At 35.8% G+C, this 21,487-nt stretch overlaps 1 protein-coding gene across 2 annotated transcripts; it reads left to right on the top strand.

Moving 5' to 3' along the window:
• Positions 1-8,379: 8,379 nt before the first annotated feature.
• LOC122042433 (splicing factor 3B subunit 4-like) lies at positions 8,380-18,360 on the top strand. 2 transcript variants are annotated; one of them, XM_042602558.1, is made up of 10 exons: positions 8,380-8,659; positions 8,853-8,901; positions 8,998-9,086; positions 9,212-9,268; positions 11,347-11,409; positions 11,487-11,552; positions 13,962-14,048; positions 14,149-14,242; positions 17,629-18,119; positions 18,205-18,360. In XM_042602558.1, exons 1-9 carry the CDS (start codon positions 8,555-8,557, stop codon positions 18,111-18,113), a joined length of 1,095 nt encoding a protein of 364 aa, XP_042458492.1. In that variant the 5' UTR covers positions 8,380-8,554; the 3' UTR covers positions 18,114-18,119; positions 18,205-18,360. The 2 variants fall into 2 exon arrangements, with proteins under 2 accessions (XP_042458492.1, XP_042458491.1); XM_042602557.1 differs by having other exon boundaries at positions 17,629-18,360.
• Positions 18,361-21,487: the final 3,127 nt, after the last annotated feature.

Genomic DNA, 21,487 nt, shown 5'->3' with positions numbered 1-21,487 from the left:
CCTTAGTTTCCAACCTAGCGCTGATTTACTGTCGGAGGGGTCATGCTGACCACGTTGACGTTTGTTGATGCATGCTCATTTATAGGACTCTGACTCTATTGCAAAAAGGTGAAATTATTCGCCCCTAATGTATTCGTCGCACCCAACTTAAGTTCATCACGAAAGAATTAAATCACGGTAACCGAAAGAGGAAGTGGTGGATGGAATGAGATACACAGGATCCGGAGATTTATGTCTCGATATTCTTATGATTTGACCCCACGTTTTCAACTACAAACATAATCATCGCTTACCATCTTGAATAAATCCGCAGAATTCATAGGACTCCGACTCTAGACCACCCGAGGATGAATCATATAACTGTAACTTTGAAGGAAGAGAGGGAGAGAGGAGGAGGAGGAGGAGGGACAGTGCATTGAGAAGGACACATCATTAACTATAGACCATTTAATATTACATAACAATTTGGGCATTTACCATACAAAAGATAATTATATTATAGGTTACATTTGAAACCTTTATAAATGACTATTCATGGATTCGTTGTCGATATTAGGTTACATTAATAGTAAGATTAATCATCTCTAACGACAATCGCCTATAAATCATCTACTATTAGTTCCTTTCACTAGCGGATCTAGGTGAGAGTTGGAGGGGGCTGAAGCCCTCGCTGAGATTTGCTAGAGATAGAGCCAAGGAGAAGTTAGTGGCGTGAGAAGTTCGGCATCCGACAGAAATGCAAGCCGGGGAAGAAGGTTCTCATCTATTTTTAAAATTTTTTTTTTATAAATAAAATACATATGCCTCACTTTGCAGCACAAGCCCAATAGGTCATTTATTTTTTCCCCTTCGTTGTAATTGCTCTGCTCTCCCTCTTCGCGACTCCGCCTTAGCAGTCAGCGCTTCGTTCGTTCTTCGTTGCTCTTTTTTTCTTTGCCATCGCTTGTTTGTCATCCGTCGTCTGTTGTTCGTTGTCTGTCGTCCGTCGCCCATCGGTCTGCCACCCACCAGTCCGCCACCCGCCGACTGCAGCACAGCAGGCCAGCAACACTGCAGCAGTCAACAGCCGCCCACTAAGTCCCTCGCCTCGCCTCCGTCTCTGGTTTTTTCTCTATTTTTTATTTTTTTTCTAGTGTTGATTCATTGATTGGATTGTGTGCGACTTTGTTCTCTTGATCTTTTCTATTTTAAATTGTTCTATTGACTACCAACTACCAAGTATAAAGTATGAAAATTAATATTATTCAGTTCTATTCGAGGTAATAGTAAACTCATTGTATTCTTTTATCGACTTCTCACTTGTTTTGCAGATTCATTGTCTTATTTGGAAATCCCCAGCCACCAGGTCACCATCGCTCAAGTCATTCACATAATTCAAGGTTAATTTTTTTTTTACCATTCTTATTTTTTTACTTTTTTATTTCAATTTAAATTAGAAGTTTAGGGTTTAAATTAATTGTGAATATTAATTTAATTACATAATGTACATAACTTTATTTTTAATTATTTATTTATGTAGATTATGGAGAGATTTTTTAAACCTAAACATTTTCGTGAGAGTTCTTCTAATGATCCTAATATTAGTGATGCTGTGGAAATTCAATCTCATGTGGAATTATATTTAAATGATATTGTTAGTGATCCGGGATTACGAAAATCAATTGAAAAGTTTGATATTTCTATTTGAGATCAAGTCCGAAGAGAGTACTTGATTAGGAGCCTTGTCAACCAATTGAGAATATGTATCCAAAAAGATCTTTTGGTAATCAAGAAAGGAGTTTCTAAGATAGTTGGTATAAAATATATCCATGGCTAGAATATAGCATATCAAAAGATGCAACGTTTTGCTTATCGTGTTATCTTTTTAAACCATCAAATAAAGGAGGTCGATATAAAGAGTATGCCTTTGTAAAAATGGGATTCAATAATTGGAAAAATGCTTTAGAAAGATTCAATTTGCAATGGTGGCGTAGATAGTTGTCACAATCATGCTAGAGTACAGTTTGAATCTTTTCAAGATCTAAGACATAGTGTTTCAAATATATTACGAGTACATGGTGAGATATAGAGGTTTCTTATCGCACCCGTTTAACAACAATGTTAGATGTTATGCGATTTCTTTTGAAGCAGGAACTGTCTTCCCATGGACATGATGAGTTAAGTAATTCTTTAAATAGAGGAAACTTTCTTGAATTGCTTGAATGGTACAGTCAAAGAAATGAGGAAGTTTCAAAGGTTGTTAATCAAAATGCTCCTAGAAATAATCAAATGATTTCTCCAGCAATTCAAAAAGACCTTATGCGTGCTTGTGCCTCTGAGATCACACTTCCATAATCGAATATATTGGAAACAATGTTTTCTCCTTAATGGTTGATGAATCTCGAGACATTTCAGTGAAGGAGCAAATGAGAATTGTTTTGAGATATATGAACAAAAAAGGATAGGTGATTGAACGATTCCTTGCAATTGTACATGTATCTGGCACTAGCTCTCATTCTTTGAAGGATGTTATCAATGCTTTATTTGTGAAACATGGATTATCATTATCTAGACTGAGAGATTAAGGATATGATGGAACTTCAAATATGCAGGGTGAATTCTGTCACACCCCACGGGTAAGTTATTCGACGAAAATTGGACAACACCTCCCCTATAACAATGACAAATGAAACAAGTATGCATTGCTCCAAGGCTACTTACAAGCAAACTACAGCTAACACAACAAGATGTGAACACAACCACGCAATTAATAAATAGCCCACATGGCTGAAACAAAACACGACGAAAGTCACAAAATAATTATCACAAAACTATAATACAACTAACTGCGAGCTGGCTCGTCTTGACACAACAACATCAAACCAATATAAGAAACCACAAAGTTGAACTCCATACAAAAGATATATATACATGAATAAGTCCAAAACCAAAAATACGAATGGAAGCAATAACGGAAGAAGTCACTCGATGTGACATGGGACTGGCAGACAGGATCTCCAGGTGACTCCATAAATCATTTACCTGCTACCTGGCGAAATAAACCAGTTCAAGGGGTGGTGAATGTTGTGACTCAACGAGTAATAGATAGATAGTGTATGAACATAATAAAGAACTAGAGATACAAAGGTATATAGTCTCGTAGGAAAAATAACAGATACTACAGTGATATCATAATAAATGTCCATACCTGAAACCATATCCTAGGCTAGTAATAGTAGGTTAAGGATAATGAGGATCTGCCATAGTATTGCTTAAAACTACAAGGGTAACATGTGAGGTATATACATACTGCTAACAAGTAAGCAGTGTCTAAACGCATGCAACAAGTATATAACTTAGCATATGTAAATATATCACATGGATATAATAAAACAACTGCATAAATAAGTAATCAACATTATCAGCGGGGTATAATAATAACAGTGTATGCATGGATGGTCACCCCGCCCACCTCTCTACACCACGATCCATGTATGGTCGAGAGGCGGGATCGATGACAACTGTACTCACTCAAAGGCCGCCACTACTCTCGAGTGACTGAGTGCTGAGTAGCTATCTAGCTACATAGCGAAGGGGTCCTCGCTTCTCACAACTCCAGCTACCACTACCCATGAGTGGTTAAGTGTGGCACGACAAGACAAGCGACATTTGCTCCAGCTATCACTACCCATGAGTGACCAAGCGTGCGGCTCTAGGCAACAACCCTCTCAACCACAAGGGAGACATGGTTGTCGGCATGCATGCAATGACATGATGTGCAAGATGCAGTAGTCATCACAAATATAAACAGAAACTAGGTATGCTACATGAAGCCGTCATGCTCAACAAGGTATATGAATAAATAGCAGTCAAAACAAGTAAGTATAGTATCTAGTATCTTGTATATGCTAAATATCATGGATAACAACGAGAGATTGCATATACATCAAATCGATTATCCCAAAGATCGAGTGGATAAGTATCAAGCTCAGAAAAATATGAGTGGAGTCAAGATAAATATAACAACTATCCGAATATAGCTCATGCATTAAGTTCAAAGTACTACAGAATCAAGATAAGAAGTACCCGCCTTGATATGTCGATTGTATCAAAATAAAATTCATGTTGTGCAGCTCACCCCAAATCAAAGTCCTACATCAATAGATATTATTAGCTACTCTCATATGAATCAAATAACTAAACCAATCACTAAACCAATTATGGTAGCCCTAATCGAAACATAATCATCGCTTAACACTAATACTTAAAGGTTAATCAACTTTTTTAACAACTTTGATTCCAAATTATCATCATCTACCCATTAATTGATAGTTAATCAAAATAACTTCTATCCTAACTGAATCAGCAACAGGAATAACTATTAATGTCCTCAAAACAACACCTCAATTTCAATTAACTCAAATATGATAATGATCTTGATAACCAACCACTAGTTAACCAAACCACAACATATCTTGAAATCAAATCTCCATCATCGACATGTTATCGCATTCCAAAACTGCTACATCACCAAATCAATCCCACCAAACAACTAAGTATAGATTAATCAACTCAAGACCATAATTAGATCCAAGATTAACAATTAAGAACTACTCACTATCTGCTTAGGTTTAGTTTTGTTACCCCAATTTGATTCACAGCTACTCGGTGGAGATCTCAAGTGTAGCTATGATGAACAAGGAGCTCTCCACTCAGATCTGCAGCAACTCGATGATAATCCTAGACGCAATTGTGAGGGGATAGAGATCTCCTCTTGATGGTTGTCCTGCTCCTCCATTCAGCACCAATGATGGTTCCTCGACAACAGTTAAAGGTATAGCAGTGGCACCCCTCTCGATCGGTAGTGGTCTGTGGTAACCGACAGCGTTAGCTCTAGGAGGAAGGTAGGCTGGCTGTGAAGACCGGAGAAGACTGAGATGCGGTGGCTCACACCACGGTCGGTGATGCCAGGCGGTGGCGATGCTAGGGCATGAAAGAGGGAGGCGGTGGTGGATTAAAACCCAGGGAAGACCAACAACTTGACCCTTGCAATAGCGGTGGCTATGGCATCACCGATTTGACCTCATATGAAGGGGCGCTTGTGTCAGGTAATCGGAGCGACGCAACCCGACGAGGATAATTGCGGGGCAATCGACACCATTGGTCGAGGAAGGTGGATGGCGACTCCAATAAGGGTCAGGAGAGGGCCACGACTTGAGGGAGAAGATGATGGGACTGTGGGGTGCTAGGGCACATCACCAGTCGACGATCGACACCAGCGATGAGTTAAGGAAGGGGAAGATGCTTGCGAGGTGGGTAGTGGCAGAGATGTGATAAGGGAAATCAGGAGAAGGGAATGCATCAACTAAGATAAGGAAACCTAGGTTTAGTTTTTATACTTAGGTTAATTGGGTTTAATGAGATTAATCAACTCCCACTTAGGGATATTCCAAACAGACTTTCTCCAAATCCAATAACTCTACCCCTTAAAACGTGTCATACGAACTCCGTTTAAATTTAGAAAAAATTCTGAAAAAATCCAATAGGGTTATTTCTCCAATAATACTTATTATTTAATTATTATTTAGGTACTGTATTTTACAAATTCAATGGGTTGAAATATCTCATTTTGCAAGAAAATCCATATGCAAGATATATTCATTGCTTTTCTTACCAATTATAATTAGTTATTGTTGTTGTTGCCAAGAGTAATCTCAATGTGAGTGATTTTTTTTAACTATGTCGCTAAAAAAAGGGCAGATCGGTGCACGAAGCTCCCGCTATGCGGGGTCCCGGGGAAAGATCCATTGTACCTCGCATAGCAGGAGCTTCGCGCACCGGGCTACCCTTTAAAAAAAAGGAGAGATTGTCACTATGATTGTCAATACGACGGGAGCATCATATAAAAGGAGAGATCAACTAGGTAAATTGAACATGATAGGATTATTGTAATGTTGGAGGATGAAGAGATTAATACGGGCAGTGACAAAAATCAAGAAACTAATTTAGTAAGGCCAGGAGATACTCGTTGGGGATCACACTACTTGGCATTGGCTCGTCTATTATCTATGTGGCCTTCAGTGATACAAGTGTTGGAGAATATTTGTGATGATTCTAATTCTTTTGATAGTAGAGGGGTTGCCAAAAGTTTGATTCAGAAAATGGAGAATTATGAGTTTGTTTTCATATTGCACTTGATGAAAATGATATTAGGAATGACACATGAGTTGTCACTTGTGTTACAACAAAAGGATCAAAGTATTGTCCAAGCCATAAGTTTGATTGAGAGTATGAAAGATCAATTTCAAATATTTAGGGAAGAAGGATGGTATACAGATAAAGTCAACACATTTTGTGAGTTGAATGAGATCCCAGTACCGGACATGAAAGACAATTGTTTGATAGGTGATCGTAATAGGCGTAGAAGGCAAGTTATCACTAATTTGCATTATTATCGTGTGGAGATTTTCTATTAGGTATTATTTTTTTTAAAAAATATTTTATTATTATTATATTTGTTAATAATATTTTTTTTACTTATTAATTATTATTGTTGCAAATTGTAATGTTAGGTTGTTGATTTAGTTATATGATCCTGTCCGAATGCCGAATCAACGGACGCTGGGCACGTGACGCTTCCGCCTGTTGGCGTGGATCTTCGACTGGCGGCACCAAGCTCCAGCGAACCTGCACAGAAGTCGGGCCGGGAAGGGATTCCCGGAAGCGACCCTCCGACGCTCAAGTCAGGCGAAGCTCCAGAAAGAAACAGTGGCCTTAAAACTCGTAGACCGCGTACCTCCGGCGAAGAATGAGGGCCTTTATATAGGGCAGCGAAGAAGTGAGTGTACACCTACCGAGGTGTACACGTGTCCATGACCCATACTCCAGTAAGGACTTGTCAGTGAGCTTCCCTAACCCATACTGCTACAGTCTCAGCATGTCCTCGATGGGACAACGGAATCCCCTGTCACACGATTTGGAGCATGGCCCACATGTGAAACATACCTGCTGTCAGAAAAAGACGTTCCTTGTCCTTTTCCCCTTTGCTCCAGGTCTGTCTTCCGGGCGGACAGCTCCCTCGACATCCGGCCGGACATATGCGGTGGTTTACTTGGGGAGATCTTCCATCACGTGCTTTGTGGAGACTATTAGCAGTGTTACCTTATGGCTTTGGCCGAGCGTGAAGTCCGCTCGGCCCCGCGACCTTTTCCACTGAGCGCCGGAACCCTGATTTCGACAGGGCACCTTTAACCATCAGACGAATATCGTCCGGTCGGCAAGCCGACCGGACCCATCCCTCTCCGGGCGTTCGATTCCATCGGCCGGCCGGACGTCCGGTCGGACCCTGCCCTCTCCGGCGTCCGGTCGGACCCGGCCCTCTCCGGGAGTCCGGTCGGACCCTGCCCTTTCCGGATGGACAACTGCCACTGTGACTTCCACGTGGCGTTGAATTCACAGGGCGGGGCCCCTTGCTCTTACTACCGGATCATTATATAAGAGATGAATACTCGCTTTTCAGAAGTTAGCACAGAATTGCTTAGTTGTATAACATGTCTTCATCCACATAATTCTTTTTTTGAATTCAATGTTCAGAAACTAGTTCGACTTTATGATTTATATCCTGAGGACTTTTCAACAAATGATTATATAGTTATTGAGCAACAACTTCAGAATTTCATTCATAATATACGACAGGATCCAAATTTTTCTGGAATTGAAGATTTGAGAAGTTTTGCTCAAAAAATTATTGAAACTCGAAAAAATCAAGTTTATCCATTGGTTTATCGTCTGATTGAGATGACATTAGTTTTACCAGTTGCGACTGCTTCTATTGAAAGAGTATTTTTTGCGATGAAGACTGATTTATGTAACAAAATGGAAGACGAGTGGAAGAATGACAGTCTAGTCGTATACATTGAGAAAGATATCTTTTTAACAATTTAAAATGAGCAAATATTGTAACATTTTCAAAAGATGAAAAATAGTATGATGCAGTTGTCTCCTCTTTCTTATCCAACGCCCATCTAATATGTCACCAAGTGTTAACCAATACTTCAATAAGTAATAGTCTAATTGTAATTTATTAATTTAATATTTTTATCTTTTTATGATGACAAATTAAATTTTTTATTATTAAATATATTTATTATGTTGTAAAAAAATATTCTTTTAGCATTTGTTAAAATTTATCTCTGGTTCTCTTTCTTCTTGGTTCCTTTTATGCTAGGGGTTCCCCTTCGTTATAAGTCATGTCAACTAGCACTGATAATAAAAAGCAAATTATTATTTAATATGTGGACATTATCCTTTTGACTTTAATCCCCCAACTTTGAAAAATTTGACAATTTTTTTATTAACCATAAAGCACGAATGCAGCAAGCCCAGCCCGTTTACCTCACCTATTTACTCCAGCCCACACACCAAACGCGATCTCGGCCGGAGTATCCCTGTAATCTCAGGCGCCACCGGACCTCCGTCCTTCCCCTGGCCGTTTCGACTTGTCTCCTTTCTCGCTCTCCAGGTGCATCTCGGTACTCTCCGTGGCGTATTGCCATCGCGGTAAGGTGCAGCGGAGATGACTACCCGAATCACCCCCGGTGTCGGAGCCAACCTCCTCGGTCAGCACTCCGCAGAGAGGAACCAGGAGGCTACCACATATGTCGGCAACCTTGACCCTCAGGTGCTCTACTATTTTTCTTTCTTCTTCCGTTCCTTTACCTTCTTCTATTCAGAGTTTGATTCACCTAGGGTTTATGTCTTCCTGCCTCTGGTTCTAGGTTTTTGGTTGGCTACATCAATTCGAGCTCTAACCCTTATTCTTTCCATTATACGTGAACCTGTACTTACTCTGATGTCTACTGTCAACTTTGTAGGTCGGGGAGGAGTTATTGTGGGAGTTGTTTGTCCAAGCAGGCCCGGTTGGTAAGTTAAAAGCCTAATCAGTTTTGCTGTCTGATTCATTATTTATCTGAATTTAACTCGGTAACCATAATCTGGTATGTAATTTTATTTTTGCAGTAAATGTCTATGTTCCAAAAGATAGAGTTACAAATCTTCATCAAGGTTATGGATTTATCGAGTTTCGCAGTGAAGAAGATGCAGATTATGTAAGTTCATTAGTTCTCATTCACGTTTGATTTTTTCCATTTGCAATTTTCTGTGAAACAATTTGGTTGTTAATTGCCTTTTTATATCTGGAAAATTTCACCCTTTTTTGGTCCTGTTTTTGCAGGCTATAAAGATTTTGAACATGATTAAACTTTATGGAAAGCCAATACGTGTGAACAAGGTGCACTGTCATTTAATCTATTTCACATTAGAAAAAAAAACCTTTATGTTCTGTTTTTCTAACATTGTTCCACCCTATTAGAATTAATGGATCAACTTTCCCATAGTTTATCCTATTACGTCCTAAAAATGTCTTACTTTTGTAGTTCCCTTGGCCTTGAATCCTGTTTACCACATAGATTATTAAAGAAATTGGCCACTGTCACAGAGTTGAATGCTAGACTACATATTGTTGAGAATGATAGTTGAAAGAACTTACTAGTTGCATTGATTTATGATATATATGCATTATAGAATTCAACCAAAGTGCTGCAAACCATAAAACGGGGTAGTTATTTGAATTTTCCAATCTACCAATCTTTCTTGAAATTACTCTATACTTATATGTGCAAGTAATGAGCTTTCTTAAATGAACGTCTAAAATGCGGGTGTTAGATTCTGACGTTCAGTATCTCCTCCTTGGATCAATGAATTTATCCCATACCCACTAATTTGTAGCATCTATCTATTTTCTTTGTGTATCCTTTGCCAAAATATGAGGTTTTGTCAATGTAGTCAATGATGCAGATCTAGTCTTTACTGCAGGAGACTGTTGTTTCTTTTTTTTTTAACCTCAATTAGTAATCTAGTTTATTAACCCACAATTTCTACCAGTTACTTGGCTTGTTTTTCATTTTAGTATTTCAATCAAATCTATGTTTTTTCCATTTTGAAGCATGGAAATTGCTAGTTGACTACTCGATTGCAATACAAGGCCATTATAATTTGAAGGCTGCAATACATTTTAATTGTGATAAGTCATGTGTATTCCACCCTGGTATCTGAAATACAAGGCTTTTATATCATAATTTGAGGGTTTCAAGATATTTCAATTGCAATATGTCATGTGTATTCCATTCTGATTTCATGTTAATAGAAATGTATGTTTTTGATTACTGTAAAATAATTGGTGGTGTGCTTATAAAATTTTTAGTATACTGACTATAATAAGATGTAAGTTACATGGTGGTGTAACCTATAATTATACATCACACGGTGGTGTTTGTTACTGATTTAGTGATTTTATGTAACTTATTATAGCCATATCTCAGCGGACTTAGGTTACATATTGGATGCCCTTGTTAATCCCAAGTATATTTGTACAGAGCCAGAACCAGTTAGGATCATGGCTATTGGGAAAGATCTGTTAAAGAAGTTCCAACTATCATAAGATCAATATTTCTGTTTATAACCAAGATTTGTTTTATAAGTTTCAAATGTCAATGTTGATCATATATTCATTTGTAACCATGTGATTTTGTTGATGTAATTGTTTTCAATTGTTTGCTATACAAACAGTAGGATGAAGACATTCTAAGGGGGTAAGGTTTAATGAGAAAATTTCTATAGTTAAAAATGCACACAAGGCACAGTGACTTTGCCCTAGGCCTAAAGATGGAGTAACTTTGAAGTTCATCTTAAAAGTTTGGAAGACACGTGGTACTTGGTTGAGGAATTTTTTGGAAACAATGTTTGCTGTATGGACCTTAAAAAATTAACATGCTAGAGGCAACTTTAAAATGTTTTGGCTATCATGTTGATTTCATTTTTTCCTTTTTTTTTTAAATCATCAAACAAGAAAATCATGTAATGCCAAGTCAACAGATTGAGTTTGACATAGTAATTTTAAATTTCATGGTTTTTTTGTTATCTTTCCTTATTATTTTAGTTTAGAGCAATAGCATTCTCTAATGAGCAAATAATGTTCATGTTACTTTAAACATAATGAATAAGATTTACATTGCAGCTCCCAAATGTATCTCATGTTTCTTAGCTACTTGTGTGATATTGTGTAGGACTTCCACAAAGACCTGTCTCTGATTATTCATCTTGCCATGTGTCCATGCATCATTCAAATATTAGTGGACCTTTAGCATTTGATAATGCTGATAATTTTAGGGACCATCCTCTATCATCATGATACAAGTTTATTTGTTATTTGTACCATTTTTTCTCTTTCCTATCAGTCAGTTAAATGAAAGTTGAACTGGGTCTGTTATTCTACCATTTTTCATTTTTTTTTTCATCTACTTATTGTAGGCATCCCAAGACAAGAAGAGCTTGGATGTGGGGGCAAACCTTTTCGTTGGTAATCTTGATCCGGTAAAGTAATTTCCTTTCTATCAACTCTATTTGCGAATTGGTAGATAAAATATGTAACTTTTAGTGTTTTATTACAGGATGTAGATGAAAAGCTTCTTTATGATACATTTAGTGCATTCGGAGTTATTGTGACAAATCCCAAGGTAATGCCTGGCATCTCTTTTGTATCGGCTATATTCTATGGGAAATAATAGTCTGCATGACTACGTACAGTAGTCACACATCTATCTGGTCCATGCCATTAGTTACTAACCTTTGGAGCATAAAATTATATATCTTTGTTGATAAATATTGTGCTGATCTAGGAGAGTTTAGTAAGAATAAATTTTCAAATTCATTGTGGGGACAATTTCTTGCAGGTGTAAGTTAACACGAAATGTGTTGAATGTAGATTGTTTAAGAAATATTCAGCAAGTGAAAGTCGAGTGGTTAAAAATGGAGGAGCTTTTAGTGTCTTGTGCAATCATCCTATGCTTCTAGGTTAAAAAGGTTATTTGATGACTAATCATTCTTTATGAATCAAATCAACAAATAGTTATGAAATAACATACACAAATTGTTGTTGTAGAGATAGGAAAGTTGAGAGAGGGCGTATTAGTTAGTAGGAGTGGGTATAAAAATATTGGCATGTGCTAGCAGTTAAGTGTAACCCACATGAATTTAACGTGAGAAAATATAGATTATGTTGGTATTAACATATTCACAGAGTTGTATTTGTTTCATAGTCGAATCAACAAGCGTTGAATGAGTTATTTAGAGAGACCAAATAAACTTTTGCTTAGCATAATTAAAAAGATTTAAATTTGTTGATAAGTTGAGAAAAAATAGAGCAACATATTCTTGATATGTTATCATGTTTAAAGATGATTGATAGATTCTGAGGTAGGGATGTTTCAATCAGTGTTTTATTGTGTAATGATAAAAAGAGAAAAAAAGCATAATGTAAAATTCTTAAGTGATTAAAAAGGCCTAGACATTAGTTGCCTTATGTAAAATTCAATGGTGATATAATATTCATGTTATCAACCTCAACTAGTGGAGACTCACGGTTTCTTTATTGTATTAAGGCTCATAGAGCTCATTGGTAGGATATCATCCCTGCCGTCAATTTCAAAAGTTGAGACATGTATGTGTTTGTGTAAAAATGGAAATTATTTCATGAAGAAGTTTATCTTATATGTATACGCAATACACATGCACATATATTATTCAATCCAATATGCCATGGAAGATTACATGAATATAATTGTTTATGAAATATCTAATGTTTGATTTTTAGTCTTGCTAATGATTCTTATCTATTACCTAAATTTTAGGTTGGGGCTTGATGTTAAACTAGTATGGACCAATAATTTTTTTGAATTGCATGGATTGAAGTATATGGACACGTGGATTACACTAGAAAGCATCAATAAAAATACTAATATCTGTCAACAAATATGCACAACCCTAGTTGATTAAAGTGGGGGAAAATAGGTTGAGATTACATAGACATGGTTAAAGGCACCAACTAATTTATATTATGGAAGAATTTAATCTATGAGTATTGTAAAGTGCCAAAAAAAAGTGATTTATTAAGTGAGATCGGCTATATGAATCCTCCTATTTCATTGGGTTCTTTTTCCAACTATATCATTATCTATATTTAAATAAATTTTATCATGTTTTGTTGTTGTTAACAAAGTCTTTTTTTGATCTTTCTCGTTTAATATGCGTAGTTGCTATAGTTTCATATCGCTTAATTGAAATATTTATTGGTTGTGTAAATACATGTTCGAACTATGTTTTCCTTTAATATGCACAACCTTGATTTTTTTTAATTAAGGCCAATCAGCAACAACAACCAACAATCAAGTCTTACCCACTAGGTAGGGTCGGCTAGGAAGACTAATCAATGTAATAAAGAATAATTTAATTAATTATAATATTTCTAATGAAGAGTTCAATGTAGGTGTAATAGATGGAGGGAGATCAAATGAAAAATTAGTCAATGCTATAAAAAAAATTTAATATTAAAAATTTCACTAGTGATATGGCCTTGGATAGAGTTCAGTGGCAGCACAAAATTCATGTAGCCAATTTGAAATAGTTGGAACAATTACAGAAGATCATGTTGATGATGAATTTTTGCGTAGCAGTCACTGAAATTATAAGGATATCTGTAAATTCAGTGGCTGCATGGATTTCTTAGTTATGATTTTCTTAAGCATTCTGATTGAAGGTTCTCAGTATCTTAGTTTTCTATTCATTTCACCCAGAATCTTTGTCAAGCATTAGTAGTATGGGAAACTAAATAATCGCATTACAAACAAAGAGGCTAACAATGCAATAATTGGTTCTCTTAGTCTTTTAGCAATTTTAGAGCAAGTGTTTCTAAGCATTAAATGATAGATTAATGCAGCTCATTGTAATTTTAGATTAGGTTGAAATGCAAGGGTACATTCTACCATGACATCATCGTGTCAGTGTACTATGTTCATATTATTAAATTCAATTTATAGTTTCTCTGTATTGTATTTATGATTTAGCCTTGCAAATTGTTTATTTTTCAGATAATGCGTGACCCTGAGACTGGAAACTCGCGAGGATTTGGTTTTGTTAGCTATGATTCTTTTGAGGCATCTGATGCAGCTATAGAGGTACTCCTGGAATAGTTAGTTAAGCTTGTAATTACTTTATGGAATTTTCTTACTGCTCTTTTCTCATCTTATTCTTTTGTTGGGTGTATGCTGCAATCAGTCAATGAATGGTCAGTATCTTTGTAATCGTCAAATCACTGTTTCATACGCTTACAAGAAAGATACTAAAGGAGAACGACATGGCACCCCAGCAGGTATTTTTTCTTTCTTAAGTTAACATCCTGCTAACAACACTGAGACCATGGTTCCTGCTTTAATAGACATTATTGCATCTAGAAGCATTACATTAACAAGCTTCCAGCTATGAATTTCTTCTTGTTTGAGGTCCAACTATCATGGATTGTTTTTCCATCGACAATTCACTAGTTGAACCAAAACATTAAATCCTTTGATTCATTAAGTTACACAGTGTTGATCCAAATGGTTTTTTTTTTTTGCACAGTCATTTAATAGGATCATGGGGGTCCACTTAGATTTGCCATGTCTGATAATCAATATCTGACATCGCAAAGAGGAAGCCAATAATTAGTTGAAGTATTAGAGGACATTAATGTTTTTGTTTATGACACTCATGCCTTCCAACTGTTGGATCCATTAAGAACTAGGCTAGGCAAATGATTTCTTAATGCACAATCTAAAGGTACACCATGCCCACACAAAAGTATTAGTCCTCTCTCCTCCTACATATGCAGCATTATCTATGGAGCTGAGTTTTGGTCATTTTCTCTTATGTATGACTGAAATTGGTCACTTCAACCTTTTTAATGTTTATAAGGTCATACTTTGTTTATTTAAAAATAAATTATAACTATTAAGTTGTTTCCATACCTTCAAATAATTAATTAAAAGGATAGACTAGTGGTTTATTCCACAAAATTGGTAATAGTGTATCACAAATTACAATCATGATGAAGGTACAATTCTTGACCTACACAATTTGGATGCTTATTTGTTTGATGTCAAAGGTGACTTGGGTCATAACTAGTAGGGCTAGCAACCTCATGCACTTGCAATGCTCAATGAGATTTTTGGAAGAAGGTAAATTATGAGGATTCATACCCTTAGTACAACCTCGCAAGGTCATGGATGAAGCCGAGACCTTGTGGTGTCCTATGCAAGGTTGTGATCCACAAGGCTGTTGAGGACGTTGCAAGGTTGCGACTTCCTCTATTTTCTTTCCATTTTTGTTTCTATTTTCTATTTTTTAGACATTTAATTTAAATTCCTTTCTCTCTTAATTATTTTTCCTCCTTTGTCGTTAATTTTTTCCCTTCTTTATCCATCCACGAGGATAAATAGAGAGGTAAAACACCTTTTTTACCTATTTAATGTGGTTAATTTGTTCTCTCCATTTGTCCCGGTTAATTTTTTTCCTTCATCTATCAATGAGAGAAAAATAAATCTCTTTAAGATGGAGGGAATAGATTGTTAGGAAAAATAAAAATAAAATGAAATATAATATAATTTTTAATCTTATAAAATATACTACTATAGATTAAATTATTGTATATATAAATTTTAATTTTAAATTGATCAAAATAAATCCGATTTAAATCTACTTGATTTTGATATGTCTATTTGATGGACTTCAGTTAATTAAATTAACTTTTACTCAATAGGTATTAAAACATTTCATAAGATAATATAAAAAATTCAACATTTAACATCTTAAATATAATTCAATAGTAAACATCTATAACAATTAAATATTAATAAAAATATTTTTTTAATTAATATATTTATATTTTAAAAAGTAACAAAATCATGTCGGGACAACACGATACGGTATCAAAATCGTATCGCTTTAGTTATAAATTGAAAGTTGGACACGACTCAAAATTTTAAACTTTTGATATATATTTTCCATTTTTCATAACACATTCAACATTCTCTTATATTATATTATATGTTTCTTATCTTTAAACACTGACCAATAAAATAAGCATATATTCTATATATGTTTTATTCATTTAATCTTAGTTTTACTTGAAATCATAGTTGTGAAAAGCGCGTGCCTTGACAGTGACCCAGGCGTAGTACTTGAATGAAACGCGTACCTTTTGAGAGGTTAAGATGTGTTTAAGGCGCGATTTTCCTCTCCTATTGAAGCTTATTTTTTTTTAAAGCCCAACCCATATCTTTAGTTACCCTTTAAATTAATTAAGTTGCATTAACTTGCATGCATGCATGTGACATATTTTTGTTACATGATTTTGTCTCTCCCTAGAAAATGAACATCAACCTCCCTTGGTCCTTGCAAATTTATTTCAACTCTCTCTCCCCTTAAAAATCAGCATCAACCTCTCCTCTCCTCCCACTTATTTCACTGATTTTTCTCAATGGGATTTTCAAAAATTAGTATCACTATGGCATTTGACACCGCTATGGTATTGATTTTTGGAAATCATTTTCAAAAATCAACACTACTTTGATGTTATATTTTGAAAATCAACACCACATAGAAAATACGTGAAATAGTTTGTGAATTTGAATGTTAATGAATTTTTTATTTACATTATTGTTTAATAGTTTATGAAATAATTGAATTTTATTAGTGAAATATTTTGGTAGAAATTATATATATATGTTTGAATTATAAAAATTTATACTCAAAGTGTCTTACTTCGGTACGACGTGCGTCTCACCTTGCGCCTAGCGCCTCAGGTCCCACAACATCTATGCGCTTTTGGATGCCGCACACCTTAAATAACTATGAACTTGAAATCATTTATATATCTAAAGCTCGTCTTCACTAAGAATCTTGATTGTCATTGCTTGCAAGTGGGGAGTACCAGATCCAAATATCGACCATCACTGATGTGCTATCAATTATACAATATTAATAGAATTTTATAATTTATTAAAAATGATTAACATAGTATACTGAGCTAAAATCTTCATCATTTTGATCTTTGCCTTGTAGTCAATTGTCTTTCAAAAGAGTTCAGAAGCTTCTTTATATGCCTTTAATTTCATACTCAAGGCATGTGAGTATATCTATGATAATACTACTAGGCTCTTCATTCGTGGAATCTCTATAAGAATTAACCATATAAAGAACACTAATTTTTCCTTAACATATTTGGCGATAGGATTTACATGCTGTTTGTAAGGAAATAAAAAAAAGTAATTATGTCTCTTATAGCATTCTTTAGCTACCAAACATAAATCCCATGGCTAGTTTTTTATCTGCATCAACAACCGTTACAAATTTTACTAAAAGCAAAAAACATTTTAAGTCTGAAATTTACTCTGAATGATAAAATTTTGTTGTAAGAAAAGAAGTTGCAAGCCTTGTGATGCATCATGCTCAAAGTGACCATAAAAACAGCATAAGTGTTTTCCTTATTATTCTTTAATTCTCTTTTCCCAATCAATTTCTTCGAGTATCAAGTAAAAAATGTGGGCCACACATGATGACCAAAATATGTATGAGCACCTCTTTTGTTAATTGCGTGGTTCCAGGATGTTAATTTGATGCATTATTGATGTGGTTTGTTCACCTAACTGTTTAATGAATTGTTTTTCTTAATGTTTGTAAAATTCCTTGTGCATGAACCACCTTTATTGGTGTGTGCAGAGCGAGTTCTGGCATCTAGCAACCCAGGAACTCAGAGGATCAGGCCACACACCCTGTTTGCCAGCGGACCACCAACCCTTCCCAATGGGGCTCCAGCGAATGGACCAGTTCCTGCAGCAATCCCTCCTAGGCCATTCATCAATGGCCCCATTCCTGCTGCTTCTGTCCCAGTATTTCGCCCTCCGCCACCGCCAGTTGGGCAATTTCCTCCTCCCATGCAATGGCCTGTGCAACCCCAACCTGGTCAAGCTTTTCCTCAACCTGTTATGCCGCCACCACCTTTCCAACAATTCAGACCTCCAGCAAACATGCCCCCTCCACCTACAGGTATGATGAGACCACCACCACCACCACCCTCTGGTGCCGGTGTTCCAGCTGCTCTATGGAGACCACCCCCGCCACTGCAGCAGATGGCAGGAGGGCCTATGCCTCCAATGCCAATGTCCATGCCGCCACCTCCGCTGCCCAATGGATCTGCTCGATGAGACCTAGTGAGCTCCTTCCTGCAGCATTTTAAGTGACTGGATACCTTGTTTTGCCTCGACTAACTGAATTTTCTGATCCGCCGAGTTGCAGGCAAGCTGAAGCAGCAGTTTACAGTAGGCTAAGAAATCTTAGGCAACCTGTTGTATCTTAATTTGAATCCCTGGCGAACTTGTTAAAATGATTGTAGATTTGCATTAGAATTCTCATGGAAATTATAAATTTGCATTAGAGTTATTTTAAATAGTATACCAGGTGTGTTTGAATTTGAACATTTATCAATATGGCATTACAGTTTCTTTTCATTCTCTCAATGTCCATGATGGAAAGCTTGGCTCGCACTAGGCCCCCCCAAAAAACTTTTTCTCAGCTAATCAATCTCGATCACCATCCATTTGGACAGAGTGAACACAATCGCTTGATAGAGCGGCAGGGTCGATTCTCGGAGCAGTTGGGAAATAAATCCTTTATCCTCGTATTATAAATCTTTTATCCTCGTATTACACTTTGTTTGTCACATGTTCGCTCGGATGCTGCGATTTAGATGCCAATACTGGTTTAGATATTAGACAAAAATAAATCATGAGAGACCTAGAACAATTATAACTGTTTAACTGGAATTATATAAGCCATTTTGTAATGACTTTTTGGCCCTCACAGCAGTATCAGGAAACTATTGCAATCCTGAACTAGGAGAACGATTGTTTAGTAAATTACCTGGAGAATTAGGAAAATAAATCTATAAGTCTTGGATTTACTTGCAAGTACCACCATTATATGATAATATTGGAGTTTGTATACAACATATCTTAACAACACTTAAAACTAAATGTACTTATATTCAAATTCAAAAACAACTTAAAAACCAACAATATGAATTTTGTAGTGAAATATATACTCCACAACAATATGGTACACAACAACAAAAAACTAGAAAAAGACATTATAAACAACATAAAAGATTACCTCCTCGTAAATCTAAATATAAACCTAAGAAAACTTATTATCTTAGGAAAAGCAAAGATCAAAAACCCTTTTTAAATAAGGATAAACATGTAAGAAAATTTAAGCCTAAGAAAACTTATTCCAATACTATTACTTGTTTTGCATGCCACAAATCAGGTCATTTATCTTCAGCTTGTCCTGAAAGGAAAAACTTATATAATAGAGAAGCTGAAGTGGTAGGTATTACAAACTTAGACTTAATTGATATTCAAGATGATGTCTCTAGTACTTCTTCTATTTATTCTATCTTATCAGTATTAGACCTTAAGGATTTACCAGCTCCTGTACCAAAAGATTATTCGTTCATTAACTCTTTCTTAGACACTCCTTATACATCTGACTCTGCTGAAGAGGAAGATTATTTCTCTGACCCTTTATTTGCTGATACTCTTCAAGACTTCCAACACCTAACTCTTATGTATCAACACTTTATTCCACAAAACCTTACTGACCTTAGGTCTGATCAAAGAATTTGTACCCATGACTGGCAACTTAAACAGGGATCTGATCATATTCCCTGCTTTGCTTGTCGATACTATCATTCATTACAACAAAGAGGCACTTGTAAATTATGCCATAAACAATGTTGTAATTTATGTCTTAATACTCGGTTTCAGATTATTATTCCACCTACACAACATGTCCGAAAAAGTACTCGAAATACTTTATTAGAATCTCGTGTTTCTATTTTAGAAACACGTCTTAATTTATTAGAAACAGAATTAGCCCTATTAAGGGAAGGCTCAAATCTGCAGGATCCTTATCTAGATAAAGGTAAGGGTCCTCTTATAGAGGAAACACCTCCTAATCCTGAATTTATCTTTGTCCAAACTCCCAGTATTTGTAATACTAGAATTACTATAGACATCCGAGTTCAATGTACCCTAAATATTCAAGGTCATGAACTTACTCTGCATGCTTTCTTGGATAGTGAACTACCACCTCCACTATTGATTACTATCTGTTCTGCCTCCTTCACTTATTAAAACTACTAATACTCCTCTGCTTAGCACATAATTTGATGGACAACAATTAAGTTGCTCCAAATTTGTGAAAAATGTTCATCTTCGTTTCTTTACGAATTGTGGAACTTTTCGTCCCCCCCTAACTTTATCTCAACTTTGGATTATGCCAATGCCTCATAAATCCATTCCCTTTATTCTTGGTCTTAATTTTCTAATCTCCCCTGATCGTGCTCTTTTATTAACAAAAGACTATGCTGTCTTTTTTTCCACTCCCATTATTTCTCTCATTTTTTCTGCTTATCCATCAGAGGTTAGCGCTGGGCTGCGTGGTGGCACCCCTTCGGCTGAATCTTGTAATCCCACTTCTTCTGTTTCACCTTGCCCATGTACGCCTAAAACACCTAAAATTCCAAAAGTAACACTGTCATTACAGGAAAACTAGAAATACTTGACTCTGAGAGCCCAAATGATTCAGATATGGATGACTGAGCCAGAAACTTATTATCAAGATGACTTTAAACCTTCTTATTTAAATACTTTTCTTAGTAAACAAGATACTTTGGATAATGTTATTTCTATATTAAAAAATTTGAAATTATTGGAGAAAATCCCACTAAATATTGGGAAAAAGACAAAGTATACTGTAAACTAAATATTATTAACCCAGACTTAACAATAAAATCCCAAGATTTAAAATATTTAAATTGGGAAACAGAAGAATGTAGAATGCATATTACTCAACTCCTGGCTTTAAAAGCCATACAACGTTCTAATTCTAGACATAGGAGTCCAACTTTTATTGTTAATAAAGGAGCAGAAAAAAAAACGAGGACAATCTAGAATGGTCTTTAATTACAAACGACTTAATGACAATTGCCATGAAGATGACTATAAAATACCTGATAAAGATCAACTTATAAATAAAATACAAAAATCTAAATGGTATTCAAAATTTGATATGAAGTCTGGTTTTTGGCAAGTCAAGATGCACCCAGACTCTATTCCCTGGACATCCTTTTCTTGTCCGGAAGGACACTTTGAATGACTAATTATGCCTTTTGGATTGAAAGTAGCCCCTCAAATCTTCCAACGAAAGATGGATGATATTTTTAGATCAGTTACAAACTTTACTTGTGTTTACATAGATGATGTTCTTGTTTTCTCTAAAACAAAAGAAGAACATTATGCACATTTACATATGATTTTCAATTTGTTTGAAAAGCATGGACTCATTGTCTCTAGACGAAAAATGAAACTTGCAGTTCCTTACATTGAATTTTTAGGTAGTTTGATTGGCCAAGGAAAAATAACTCTTCAGACTCATATTACTAGTAAAATTTTGGACTTTCCTGATAAGATGGAAGATATTAAAACCCTTAGATCTTTCTTAGGATTACTTAATTACG

The sequence above is a fragment of the Zingiber officinale genome, chromosome 2A (assembly GCF_018446385.1).
Source record: "Zingiber officinale cultivar Zhangliang chromosome 2A, Zo_v1.1, whole genome shotgun sequence".
Taxonomy (NCBI): Eukaryota; Viridiplantae; Streptophyta; class Magnoliopsida; order Zingiberales; family Zingiberaceae; genus Zingiber; species Zingiber officinale.
The sequence above is the reverse complement of the archived record's forward strand: the minus strand, read 5'-3'. Positions and strand labels throughout refer to the sequence as shown.